This window comes from Heterocephalus glaber, unplaced genomic scaffold, assembly GCF_053883595.1.
Source record: "Heterocephalus glaber isolate CG9 unplaced genomic scaffold, H.glaber_assembly_v1.0 deba00001442, whole genome shotgun sequence".
In the NCBI taxonomy this organism is placed as follows: domain Eukaryota; kingdom Metazoa; phylum Chordata; class Mammalia; order Rodentia; family Bathyergidae; genus Heterocephalus; species Heterocephalus glaber.
Window position 1 is genome coordinate 45,771,296 of NW_028258296.1, and position 14,472 is coordinate 45,785,767.

Genomic DNA, 14,472 nt, shown 5'->3' on the forward strand with positions numbered 1-14,472 from the left:
TGGGAGAAAGAAGTGTTGGTGGGAGCTTTTCCCCCGGAAGGGGTGGAGAGAGGGCTGGAAGCTTTGTGGTGGACGTTACGGTGGAGCTGTGTCGGGCTATCCAGAGCCAACGCGGTCCTTCCTCCTCGCGCAGGGTGGCCTCGCTCGCGTGGTTGCGGGGAGGGCAAGGGGCGAGTGACTGCCCCTCTGCGGGCTCTGGGCCCCGAGGTGGCGGAGCCCTGGTGCTGGAGCCCGGAGCAATACGGGAGCGGAGTCCGCCTAGCTAGGGCGGCCGCTAGCCGGTGCTGAGCGGGTCCGGGGCTAGGTCGTTTCCCGCTTGGAACCGACCTTGTCTGTCAGGTCCACACCCTCCTGCCCCAGTTCAGCCCAGTCCACAAACCTTGTAGCATCCTGTGCCGGCTTTGACTTCCCTTTAGAATGCGGTGGTGATGTTTCGTGGCTGGGCCTCTTCTTTCTCAGCAACTTTTCTAGAAATTTCAGAGCGTATTGAGGAGCTCTGAGATTGCCAGCGAGGTTTTATTTCGGCAGTACTCTTGGAAGGAGGAAAGATAGGAGGGTTGCTGGTGCTTGCCGGTGTTCCCAGGAACGTTTGGACTAATGAGATCTTTACATTTAGCCGTGTTTGTTTTTTCCAGTTTGATGCCTAGCATTTTTGCCATTTTGCATCATTGATGTTGAATATATGATTTTGCCTGAAGTCTTGCAGTTTATCACTGAATCTATACTATGACAGTAAGCAAAACTGTAGTTGCTTTTCAGCGAGTATTAATGTTTCCTTTGTATATGTTCAGAATACTCAATTCGTACTCACGAACTAGTAGGAATGTGTCCAAATATGTGTATATTGGATTGACTGACTGGAAACACAATATTATGAAAAGGGCATTTGAAACATTACCAATTTAGAATGGTTGGCATTCACATAAAATCCCAGGAATTGAAATTATAAAAGCATTTTTGCTGCATATTTATTCTGTGCTGTGAAAAACTAGTTAAAGATCCTTGTAAAACTTGTTACAGCCCTTCATTGTAAGAAATAAATTAGCCAAATTTGTTAGATAAATAAGTTAGATAAAACTGGCTGAAGGTGTTGTGTTCTTTTTGAGGATCATGCTGTATAGAAAATAACCTCTAAAATGTGAGGCGTTTGCTTTTTTTGACCCCTAGGAGAGAATTACTTCCTTTTTAAAGAAATGCACGATTTCACTTCAGCAAAACATTAGATCCAGGTTGTATTACACAGTACCATTTTTGCTTCCAAGTCTGCTGAAAAGGCTTTTGTTCTATGGATCATTTGTTAAATAATATTGAATTTAATCTTGTGATCCTGTTGTTTTTATTATCTTTCTTTTTTCACTTGTTCTTTATTATTTACTCCTTTTCCTAATAGTGTTGACCATTAGTATTTTCCTTTAGCAGTGCCATAAAGGTGGGGAAGAGCTGTGTACTACCCAATTCCCAATGAAAAGATTGTAAACATACTGCTGAATCAGTGCAGATCAAAACTTGGCACCCTTAGACATGGGGAGGAGGAGTGGAAATTCTGGAATTTGACACAACAGGTTGGATGTTGTGTAAGTTTACCTTATGCTCTGCTCAGCAATTGGAGTTTTTTGGGTTTTGTTTTTTGTTTGTTTAAATGTGATACGTGTTAGATGTTCACTATGCTGAAGTCCACAATAGGAATAAAGAAGACAGATGCCATTATCTCAGCTGCCATAAGTACAAATGTTCTGCATGATGGATTTTTTAAGACTTACGAATTGTGATTTTAGTAAATGTGTTCATTAACTATCTGATTATGTTTTTGTACCTTTGTTGGGCTTTTCATGTCCATGCCTGCACAAAGAAAATGCTTTGTCAGACTATGTATTTTCTCCTTTGGCCTCTCAAAACAGTTTACTGAGAGATGTTATAATGTAGCAGTTTGCAAGATTACCCCCAACCCTTTGAGCTTCTTGAGATTATAGAATAGTATATTTGTTTTTCTTGAAATTTCTATAGGGTCTAGAACAACTATGAATGCTCATTAAACATCAGATGAATCATATTTGATTACCTACTTAGTGCTAGGTACAGTATGAGATTGTGGGCAAAGAATGTTAACAAGACAGGCATGACCCCCCCTGCATTCATGGAGCTTACTGAGCAGTATGTGAAAAGGGCAAAACAAAATAGTTCGACAGACAGAAAACATTCAGTGTGATGAGTACTACAACGGGAGCAGAGCACTAGAGCCAGGCTATAACAAATGGAATGGTTGCAATCTCTATAACATTTCAATCAGTATTATCATAAATTGCATTACAGGTGGTGGGAATTTTTTAGTTTAAAATATTCACTTATGTGATGTATAAAATCATATCCCCATTTATCAATTAAGCTGTGCTCCAGTATTGTAGGTTTAATTATAAACTCATTGGTGGTTATATCAGAATTAAATGTTAAATTTTATTAAATTAAATTTTCCATTGTATCAGAATAAAGTCTCAAGTCTTTGCCATAGTCTGTAAACCTCTGCATTCTTCTGACTCTTCAGACTTCATGTTATCCTACTTTTCTAGCGTTTGTGATTTCTCAGATGAACAAGACAAGTTCTTTCCTGCCTTGTGGACTATTCTTCCTCCTCTTAAAATGTCTGGCTCCTTCTTTTCCTCTGAGTTTGGTATAAAAGCTACTTCTTCAGAGACTTCTACAACTCTGTTTAAAATGTGTACTGCAAGCTTTATTTCTGGCTCAACACTTTTCTTCTTAGTACCCATCAGATCACTGTGTAATGTTATTGCTTGTTTACCAGTTTTTAGTTTTATTTTCCCACTGGACATGGAAAGTGAGACTATGACTATCTTATTCATTCCATTTAGTTATTGACTGAATGCATGCAGAACTTGGAAGCCTTTTTCTCATAAAAATTTGACTGGTAGGTAAGTTTCTAGGCTCCCCAACAATTTTAATACTTTACTTTTTTCCTTTTTCTTTTCTTGGTTCTTTGTACTGTGATAAGAAAGGATACTTTCTGCCCACACATTTTGGCATAGGCCTGACTCAATATAAAATTCTCAAGTGCTTAAATACTAGTTGTACCTCCTTTCCTTATTTCCATTCCCATATCCTTTTTTCCTTTCTCCATGTACAGTAGTCCTGATCTTTCTGTTGTAGCCACTTGCTCCCTTGATGTATGCTTGCTTTTCGTTTGCTAAAATTTAAGAACTTCTCTTTTTTCTGAGATAGTTTTCATTGCAATAGTCCCCATCTTAGTTGTGATGGAAGGAAGAAAAAATGGACATTGGCCTGTAGAAATGTCAGCAACCTCTGTGGCTTTGTGCATGTCCGAAGCAAAATAGCCTTAGCATTTGTATGTTGGAGGCTACTTGCATCTGAGTATATTTACAGTGTTGTTTCTTATAGCTTCATAGACACAATGTTGTCAAATTGAAATGTTGGCAAGGAAAACTTCAAAACCTCGTCTCTTTTTATGTGTGATTTATATAATGGCTAAATCTAGAAAAGTTTGTCAAAATGTAGATTTTTTCTAAAGGAGAAATACAAGGTTAAAAAAAAAATCTAGGTCATGGTGGGGGGCAGTGCTGAGAATGACAGTATCAGTGTGTCAACTAGTCCTGCCAAATGTTCAAATTTAAAACCATAAGGATCAGTTGCTTATGGGTGTTCAATGCCAAAAGAAAGCTCAAGGTATCACCTTTTTTAATAGTAAGAGAATGGAACATTGCAACAATAAAATACAAATTGACTAAACTTTTTATTCTTTCAAATGCAGTTGCATAAGAGCCGATTGTAGCTTGCCTAATATGAAACTACCTAATTTGATTGTAAAAAAATCAAATCAGGTACTGTACAGCTAAGTGTTTTGGTTTTATCAGTGTTATTTAATTCCAAATGATCTCATCACAAGCTGTTTAACATTATATGCACAGTGCTTAAACAACTTTAATCAATAGCTCTGTGTTGCAATTGTGAGGAAGAATTCTTTAAAATAGTAAGAATTTAGTTTTGATTTGCATTATTGAAATATTAAGTATTTTTATTTTGGAGACCCACAGTTGGTTAAATTGTGGCATTGATTCTTTTGAGATTTAAAAAATTTACTTGATGAAGTTAGCTTGACTACAATGACTATTTTCTGAACCAAACGTTGAGGTACTGTGCATGATTTGATAGAGGTCTTAGATACCACCTTAAGTCATTAGTAACATTAAAATTTTGGAGGTGGACATTTGTGAGGCTATAAGGAGGAAGTCCTGGCCTGTATATGACACCAACATTATACCCACATATCCAGCTCAGCCTTGTTTGAGTGTCCCTTTGCCCCACACATACATACACACAACTTCTCCAGTTATTGTGTGTGGCCTTTTCTAGTTTTTGTCCCTTTCCACCATTCTCATGACCACCCTGCCAAGGCAGAATAAACCAGATCCTGTTACACACACACACACACACACACACACACACACACACACACAGGGATGACAGCTGGACATGGGGTTTTTTTGTTGGTTTTTTGGAGGGTTTTTTGTGTTACCAGGGTTTGAACTCAGGAGCTTGTGCTTGCCAGGCAGACATGGCACCACTGAGCTAAATCCCCCACCCACCTGGACATGTTTTGATACTAAATCCACTGTTGAGATGTTGTACACACTATCACATTCTATATTCCCAAGATGCACCATTTCTGGGAATTCATACTGCTTTCTGGATTGTTTCTAGATCAAAGTATATCTTTCTTGCTTCAATACCACACCCCTTTTTTTTAGTTCTATTAAGATTTTTCTTTTTTGTTGTTCCCCGCCCCCTCTCTTTCTTCTCTCCCTCCCTCTCTGAGTTTTTGTTCCTCCTCCTAAGCACAATGAGTTTCTTGTAAACCCATATCTTTGAAATTTCCTACTTTCTAGTCTTTTGATGGTAGCATCTAAGTGATGATTTGAAATTTTCATCTCTTGAACTCCAGTCTTTTGATTTGCTCTAAAATATTTCTGCTTAAAAATTGTATGTATCAACTGGGTGCAATGGCCCATGCCTATAGTCCTAATTACTTTGGAGGCTGAAACAGGAGGATTGCTTAAGTCCTAGAGGAGGAGATTAGCCTGAGCAACATACAGAGACACTTTATCAAAACAAAAAAAAAGACAGTGAAAGAAGGAAGAAAAGAAAGCTATTGTTGGTCTGAGGTTATAGCTCAGTGGTAGAATGATTGTGTAGCTCTGGGTTCAATCCTCAGCACTCCCAAAAAACAAAACAAAAAGGAAACAATTTACGAAGTTGCATGCACATCTTATCTTCCTATGCTTGCTTCCAGTTCTACTCTCCACCTCCAAAAACCCAAAGAATACCAAAAGGATTTTCCTCCCCACTTTTCCTTTTGACAGTAGGGCCATTAGTCTCTAGCTACTGACTTTTTAAAAAAAGTAGTACTGGGGATTGAACCCAGGGCCTTTACACCAAGCTATATCTCTGACACTTTTTATTTTATTTATTTATTTATTTATTTATTTTTAAATTTTGAGGCGAGATCTAACTTGCCCAGGCTAGGCAGGAACTTGTACACTTCTGCTGCTTCATTTTTCATATCTAATTCCCTAACTACTTTCTGCTGATTCCTCCTTCTAAGATAAGAAATTATCTGTAGGGCCAAGGATTTAGCTCAGTGGCACCAGGTCTGGTTGCAAGCACAAGGTCCTGAGTATCTGTAGACTTGACTATCTTCTACATTTCCATTTTTACCACCCTACTCTAGGCCCTCACCACTTAAAACTTGAGATCATAAGCTAAGTTTTAAATATTCTTATAATTATTTCCTTAATTATACTTAAATGTTACCTAATCTTCTTTAATCCTGTGTAAGTACTTCAGAAATTAAGTCTTTTATCAACAGTAATCACTTAATCCACTTATCTTTGTTTTGGGGGTTTTTGTTTGTTTGTTTGTTTGTTTTTCCCATTAAGTTCATTGGTACATTTTAGGTATAAAATACAGTTACATTCATCATTGGAATCTTGTACCATTACATGAGTATCTTGGTTCTTATTTTTTTCCCCTTTCCCCTGCCCTCCCTTCACCCCCCCACCCTTCCCTATTTGCAAAGATTTTGTTTCCATTTTTTTCCTTTTCTCATATTTTTTCACCTTCTTTCCTTTCTCCTACCTCTCCCACTTCCCCTGCTCCTTTAGACCTTTAGTTCCTATTACACAATATCAATTATACATTTTTGAAATTATAATATCAAGATCTAGGAGACATTACCACAGATTTTACAGAATTTAAAAGGATATAGAAAGCATATTTCAAAAATCTTGTTTTGAGATAAATTTGACAACTTCTAAGAAGTACCTTGGAAGACAAATTAATGAAACCAACTCTGGAGGAAATATAAAATTTGAATAGCACCTGTTAAAGAAAGTATATTCCTAGCTTGAAAACCTACCTATATGACAACAACGAGTTCATACACATTTTAACTGATAAATTATATCCAACAAAGCAGAAAAAAAGAAGGAACACTTCTCCCCTCATTTTAGGAACTCAACATTGTGCTAATCCTAAAACTGGATAAAGATAATAGAAGAAAAATGTATGAACATAGATAGAAATTTGTTTAACAAGACAAACTATTAGTCAGATCTGGTGGGATGTGGAAGGTGGTTTTGTTATAGGGATGGCAGTGTTGGTTCAGCATTGGAAGATCCACCCCGAAAAGTCATCATTTTAACAGAGGAAAGAAAAAAGGCATATGATCCTGTCAGTAGTTGGAGAAAAAGTATTGGACTAAATTCTACAGCTGTTCATGGTAAAAGCTATCAGGAGATTAGAAGGAGAACAGAACCTTCTCAACAGATTAAAGACATGTACTCCATATTTCCAGTGAGAATGCCTTATATGAATAGAGAACATACAGTGCTTTCTCCTTAAGGTGGAGAACAAGGACAGACATGTTTACTCTTCATCTGTCCATTAAACTTTGAAACGTAGCCCCAGCCAAAATACTCTGGCAATAAAATGACACAATTAGGATAGGATTGGCAAGATTCTTTATATGTAGATGAAATGATCATCTACAGAGAAAATACTAAGAAATCTCTAGGAGCCCCTAGAACTTTTATTTCAATTTAGCAGGATTAGAAAACACAAGCTATATTTAAAAATTCAGGTCTGTGTATACGTGCTATAAATGAAGAATTGGATATTGAAATTTAAAAGTTATGTAGGAGTACAAAGGACCTAGAAAAGTTTTAAAAAACAAAAAAGACAAAAAACAGTGTTGGAAGACGTTTAGTACCTAATTTTAAGACTTCTTCTAAAGCTACAGTAATCAAGGCAGTGTTGATGTAAGGAAAGACATATAGATCATTGGAATAAAACAGAATCTAGAAATAGAACCACACATATATGGTCCACTGAGTTTTGAAAAATTATTTAACATTAGCATTTTATAGAATATAAACTCAATTCAAGAGCTGAGGAAGAGACAGTGTTTTCAGCAAATGGCACTAGAACACCTGGTATCCCTACATAAAAAATGAACCTCAACCCTTTATTTCCATACATGAAAATAACTTGAAGGGATCTATAAACCTAAATATGAAAGCCTAAAAGTGTAAGACTTTAAGAAGAAATAATAAGGGAAAATGTTTATGAATTTAGGGTAGGCAAGAACTTCCTAGGATACAAAAAACATGATGTATAAAAGAAAAAAATTGATAGATTCCATCAAAATTTAGAACTTTAAATGACATCTTTAAAATGAAAAGTAGTCCTTAAACAGACCATGTTTACAATGCCTATAATCTATGACCAGAATATATAAAGAACTCTTACAGCTCATTAATAGACAACCCAATTAAAAAGTAGACACAAGAAGATGATAAATAGCCAGTATAGCACAAGGAAAGGTGTGCAACTCTAGAATCAAAAAAATACTAATCAGTACAATAACAAGATTGAATTATACGCTCATTAGGGAGATGAAGTTGAAAGTTTTAAAAGCCTTGTCATGACTTTTTCTTTTTGTTGGATTCTCCCCCTTTGTGTTTAATTTGTCACGCCCAATGGATTCATTCTGCTGTGTTTCCTGGGGTTGTGATCCTCATTGTCTTTCCCTAGGGTATTGTCTAAAATTTTTTGGAGTGCTGGTTTGGTATTCATGAAATTCCTGAGTTGCTCTTTATCATGAAAGTATCTTATTTCTCCATCAATTTTGAAAGATAGTTTTGCAGGGTACATCAGTCTGGGTTGGAGGCTGTTTTCCTTTAGGGCTTGAAATACAGCACTCCAAGCTCTTCTTGCTTTGAGGGTTTGCATTGAGAAGTCTGCTGTGATTCTGATGGGCTTTCCTTTGTATGTGATTTGTTTCTTTTCTCTCACTGCTTGTAGAATTTTGTTCTTCTATTGGATTTCTGGAATCCTAACTATTATATGCCTATGTGCAGGTTTTTTTTGATCAAGGCTAGCTGGAGTCCTATATGCCTCACTTATCTGTATATCAAGTTTTTTTCCGCTCCTCAGGAAGTTTTCTGCCATCACTTCTCTGAACAGTTTTTTTATGTCATCTGTACTCTCCTCTTTCTTCATTGACTCCAATCAGTCTTATGTTATTCTTCTTTGCATCGTCTAGCAGCTGCTGGATTGATTTCTCATGTTCCCTTACAATTTTAAAGCAATTTTTCTTTTCTTGGTCACTAATTGCAATCTTATCTTCTATATGTGAAATTCTGTCCTCACATTGGTTCATTCTGCTGTGCAGACTTTTGATGGGAGTTTTTCATCTCCTGGAAATCTATTTGCATCTGTTTTATGGATTCCATTTGTTTCCTATGTTGGGATTCCATCATGTTCCTCAGCTCCTCTGTTGTTTTATCTGTGTCCTCTCTAGATTTAGTAATCATGTCTTGCACCATGAGCACAATCTTTGCTGTTATCTGAGTAATTATTTCTGATTTTATTTTTCCCAGATCCTCTTTTGTTGCCAGTTCAGAGAGTCCAGGTGGTTGAGTATCAGATTGTTCCATCTCGTTTCCCTTTGGGGTTGCTGTAGGTGATCTGGAAGTCTGTTTCTGAGGGTTGTTTGCGTGTGTTCTCATTTCCACGGTGTGAGGGGTGGTGCTTCTGGTGCTCGCATGGCTCAGCTTCTCTGCCCTAGGAGCGTGGGATGGCGGCAGGAGAGCTTCCTTCCAGGTGCTGGGACCGGCTCAGCTTCTCTGCCCTAGGAGTGTGGGATGGCGGTAGGGGAGCTTCCTTCCGGCTGCTGGGACTGGCTCACCTTCTCTCTATCTTTGTTTTTTTACTACTTCCTCAGATCATCAGATCACACTGCTGAGAAATATGATATATAAATATATTTTTTTTAATTAATATATTTTTAAATTAATTTTCTTGTTGCTGTTACTCCCAACTAGAATACCATCTATATCGTCTTTCACCAAAATGTATCATTTTTCAACTTAAACAGAAATCCTGGGTTTGTTTTAACAACGCTTATAAGGCCTGTTATTTGGACAAGTTAATTTACTCTCACTGTTAAAAAAAAAAAAAAGAAGGTAATTAATAGGACCTACATTCTAGAGTTGTTGTGAGGGTTAAATTAGTTCACGTATAAAAAGTACTTAGTTTTGAGTACTATAGTGAAAATGCTGGATCGATGTTGGCCATTTTCATTAAATAAAAATCTAGGTTAAGACCCATTTCAACTAAGTCATTCTTCTGATATTAATACTAATCTGCTAGCCTTGGAACATCAATTTTCATGTATATATATTATATATAACTAAGTAGTGTGAGATGGAAAAAAGTATGAAGTTTAAGATCAGACAAACTGTAAGGTAGCAGGAAGCGTAACTATTAAAGTCTCTTAATTTTCACTTATAGGTGAGGTTATACACCTCCAACAAGAACCAGAACCAAAATTAAGCTCCTAGTTTTAATTCCTGCTTAGTATTATTCTATTAGCAGGTTGAATTTTTTTAATTTACTGATACTGAGTAGTAGCTGACAAATATGTCTCTTTTTTTCCAGATAAACACTAGCCACAAAAAGCTACAAAACAAGATAAATTGCTCTCTCTAAATTAAAGAAAACCAAGATCCATGAGTGGGCATCGGTCAACAAGGAAACGATGTGGAGATTCTCACCCGGAGTCCCCCATGGGCTTCGGGCATATGAGTACTACAGGATGTGTATTAAATAAATTGTTTCAATTGCCTACACCACCGTTGTCAAGACACCAACTAAAGCGGCTAGAAGAACATAGATACCAGAGTGCTGGACGCTCCCTGCTTGAGCCCTTAATGCAGGGGTATTGGGAATGGTTGGTTGGAAGAGTTCCCTCATGGATTGCCCCAAATCTCATCACCATCATTGGACTAGTAATAAACATCTGTACAACTATTTTATTAGTCTTCTACTGCCCTACAGCTACAGAGCAGGTAAGAAAAACTTCTTAAACAATATATAGTAGCATTTGTTTTCTACCAGAAACACTACAATTGGGATGTTTGTGTCATTTTAATTAAAGGTAAGACAATCTGACAGCTATCAGCTGTTTTTAAATACATTCACACTGTAATGAAGTCTTGAGTATAACCAACCTTATGCAAAGGGTATATGCTGATCCTAGTAGTAAATTAATACTAGCAGGAATTAACATGTGAGGTGTCAACCCTTTACAAAAGAATTTTGTCCTTTTTTTTTTTTTTTTTTTAAGATGACTGAATATAGTCTTAGCAAATTTTAAAATGATCAGACAGAAATATCTCTGGTATTTAAGGTAGTATAACTATAAACCAGTCTTATCAAAAGTATTTTTCTTCATTCCAGTGAGAATTGTTGAATATCTGTTTCTGTTTATAAACACATGTGGCTGAAAGACTTCTTGTATATCACTATTACTCTAATAGGGCAAGGAAAAAGTCAATGTGATATATTTTCTATTCTGTGTCCTAGTCTGACTGCCATTGAAAGGAAGCATAGTATTGCTTAACAAAGATTCTACCTAGACCTTCTCAAATTCACATCTGTTCTCTATTTTCACCCTCTATTCTGCATACCCATTACTTAAAACCAAAACTAGTAAATTTTGATCAGAATGGGTAAATTAATGTTTATTTCTTCGGTTTTAATATTTCCGTGTCAAATGATAAACTAAAGTAGGTAGATGGTAGAGAGTTAGAAATTCTTGTTTTGCCTATGTTAATCAGAATAATCAGTCTTAGGTTACCCAGGAAGATAGAAGGTGATCTTCAACTAAACATGTGCCTGTGCACTATGTGAGATCATAATGGATACAACATTCTTTATCTTGTTTTAAGCTTGAAGCAGTTTTTTAAAGCAGTCTTTTCAGGAGTCTTATCCTTGGAGATAAAATTACTGACATCAGATTCCTTGCTGTTTTCATGAGTTCATTTGTTTCTTACATATATCTCTTAAAGTAAATGGCTATTACAGTTCACAGTGACATATAAAACATGATTTTTACATTTCAGGTGGTTATTTGCACCACGTTGAATACCTTTTATTTTAATTCCTTTTTTACTATACAAATATAGTTTGTACAGATTGTATAAATACATTTCTGGTTTTCCCTTATTTTCTTAAGTATCCTGTTTTACTTCAATCAGGACGCTTAAAAACAAAAACCAGGGCCAGGGATTTAGCTCAGGGGTTCCGCTGCCTGCCTTGCAAGCACAAGGACTCGAGTTCAATCTCTGTTACCAAAAAAGAAAAAAGAAAAACAAAAACCAATACGATTGCTTAAACATGTCCTGGGATTCTTAATCATTGTTGTTGAGTTGTTTCATGTGGAGTTTACCTGAGCCCTGAACGTTGCTTAACCAGGAGTTTGATCCAGGTCTCACATGTCCTGATAGGTATGGACATATGAGAGGAGGGAGGTGGGTTGCTTCCAATGAAAGCCCTCCAATAGTCCTAAGGTAGGTCTAGGATGGGGTTCAGGGAATGAGAGTAGGTTCAAAAGTAGCTCAGCCACTAAGTCATTTATTGATTACCCCAGAGTGTATCAGCGGGTATCATGTTCCCTTTCATTATTTTAGTTGGCCACTGTTGTGTAAGTGATTTAGAATTATTGGTATAACCCAGAATTAGTTAAAACATTGAGAAACTTCCAGAGTAGAAAATCTTCTGATCACAGGGAAATTTTCCAAATTGCAACTGGAAGGAATCAAGATAGATTATAACTAAGCTATTATTTGTTGCTCTGCAAGAAAAGGTAATGTTCTACAAAGTAAGGATATGCCTGGATGCACTTATAGCTGTATGCTAGAAATATTTGTTAGGCTTAGATCAGAAGGCATTGAAATAGGTCATAGCTATCTTCTGTGATAGCTCCTTATTATCTCTGATCTTCACGAAGGTATGTAAATTTTCCTATTTATATTTTATCATTCTAAATCTTACTTTGTGCCATAAGGAGTATTAACTAAGATCATCCATTCAGGGTACCTAGCATATAATGATGTGATTTTTATTACATTGGTCAAGAGATCAAATATGAACCTATTCTTCCCTGCAACCCTTCTCCATGCCTGATTGTCTCTAATATATAATATACGGAGTCATAAATTCATCTAAATCCTTAAATTTTTTATATTTTCATTAACAAGCATTTTAATCAACAGATTACTTATAATACCTAATAATATATAAATGCTTTGTAAGTATTCCTTATGCTATATTGTTTTTTTATTTTATTTTGTTGTTTTTTTTTAGGTATACAATATGACATTCATCATTGGAAATTTTTTTTTTTTTTTTTTGTTACCGGGGATCGAACTCAGGTCCTTGCGCTTCATCATTGGAAATTTGCACCTTTACAGAATCTCTCTTGGTTCTTATTTTTCCCCCTTCCCCTGCCCTCTCTTTAACACTTCCATCCCTCCCTATTTACAAAAACTTTGTTTCCCTTTTCTCATATTAATTCCATTCCCTTCTTTCCTTTTCCCTACCCCTCCCACTTCCCCTTCCCCTTTGCCCCTTTTCTTCCTATTTCACATTATCTATTATACCTTTTAGTCCTTATTTACACTTTCAGTTTTTATGCTATATTGTTAAGGAATAATAACAAGCATAAAAGTTTGTACATATTCAGTCTACAGTTTTTTATACGGAATATTTTAGAGCCTCAGTTGGCTAAATCCATGGAGGAGAATCCCAGAGATATGCAGAGTTGACTATAGTTAACCAGGATCTCCTTGAGTATTCCTAAAGGCAGAGAAGTTATTTCTCTTAACAATCCTAATTCTTTCCGCAAGTTTTTCATCATGTAGCATTTCTATGAAGAGAAGATACATGTGTCTTCTATAGCTTCCAGCTAGCAGAACTTTACTCTAGAGAATGAAGATAAAATATCTGTAGTTAAAAAGTATATTAGCCAGACACAGTAGCTAATATGCCTGAAATGTACTTGCCTTTCTTATTTTATTTCACAGGCACCTCTCTGGGCATATATTGCCTGTGCTTGTGGACTTTTCATTTACCAGTCTTTGGATGCTATAGATGGGAAACAGGCAAGAAGAACCAATAGTAGTTCTCCTTTGGGAGAGCTTTTTGATCATGGTTGTGATTCGCTATCAACAGGTATTTATTGCTGCTTTTTTAATGCTAATGGATATTAACTGATAAAAACAATGTGATAAACAGTGTTAGGTTGTGTAAGAGGTTTATGTAGTTACTAGAATAGGTGATTTTTGTATTAAATTTTAGTAGTTTTTAAGACTGTAAATCTGGTTAATAGTTGTTCATTATTGTCAACATTGGGAAATTTGGAAATTAAATTCATTTATACTTATTTTTAACCCTAAGTATTCTTTATAACTATTTTTTAAAATCTTAAAATATGATTGTCATTATCAAAAAATCAAAAACAGTGAATACAGTAGTGGGAGACTGGTTTGGTAATTTATATAAGTGGATCTTATGTAGTCATTTAAAATTACATTTTAGACTTGGATTATAAATATGTGTTGGGGGCTTGGATAAAAAGATAAGAATGAGGGCTGGGGATTTAGCTCAGTGGTTCTGCCGCCTGCCTCGCAAGTGCAGGGGCCCGAGTTCGATCCCCAGTACCAAAAAAAAAAAAAAAAGACTCGAATCTGGGTGTAATCCCAGCACTCAGGAGGCTGAGGCAGGAAGATTGCTGCAATTTCAAGGCCAGCCTGGGTAACATAGCGAGTTCAAGGCCGGGGTGAATTCTGCATAGTGGGACTCTGTCTCAAACAAACATACAAAACAAAAAGACTAGGATGAAGTCTGGAGAGCTAAGGTAAACAGGATTATAGTTAACAGTTTTGTATATGGAAAAATTTGCTGAGGGAGTAGATTTCAAACATTCCTACACAGTGGGGAGGAAAATAACCATGAAAGATGGTGAGTAGGTTAATTTGCTTAAGTGTAGTAATCATTTCACTATGAACCTATATCAAACAGCATTTTATACACTTTAAATAT

The 14,472-nt window shown here is 36.3% G+C and overlaps 1 protein-coding gene across 6 annotated transcripts in view; it reads left to right on the forward strand.

Moving 5' to 3' along the window:
* Cept1 (choline/ethanolamine phosphotransferase 1) overlaps nt 1-14,472 on the forward strand; it is a 40,121-nt gene that overhangs the window by 149 nt on the left and 25,500 nt on the right. For 2 of the 6 annotated variants that reach the window (XM_004853699.3, XM_004853698.3), the window contains exons 2-3: nt 10,027-10,436; nt 13,455-13,602. In XM_004853699.3, the coding sequence (XP_004853756.1) occupies nt 10,098-10,436; nt 13,455-13,602 (487 nt within the window). In that variant the 5' untranslated portion in view covers nt 10,027-10,097. Of the gene's footprint in view, nt 1-30; nt 733-1,416; nt 1,575-2,864; nt 2,925-10,026; nt 10,437-13,454; nt 13,603-14,472 lie in introns of those variants that run through there. The other 4 variants (XM_004853701.3, XM_087213260.1, XM_021265642.2 and 1 more) reach the window with 4 other exon arrangements.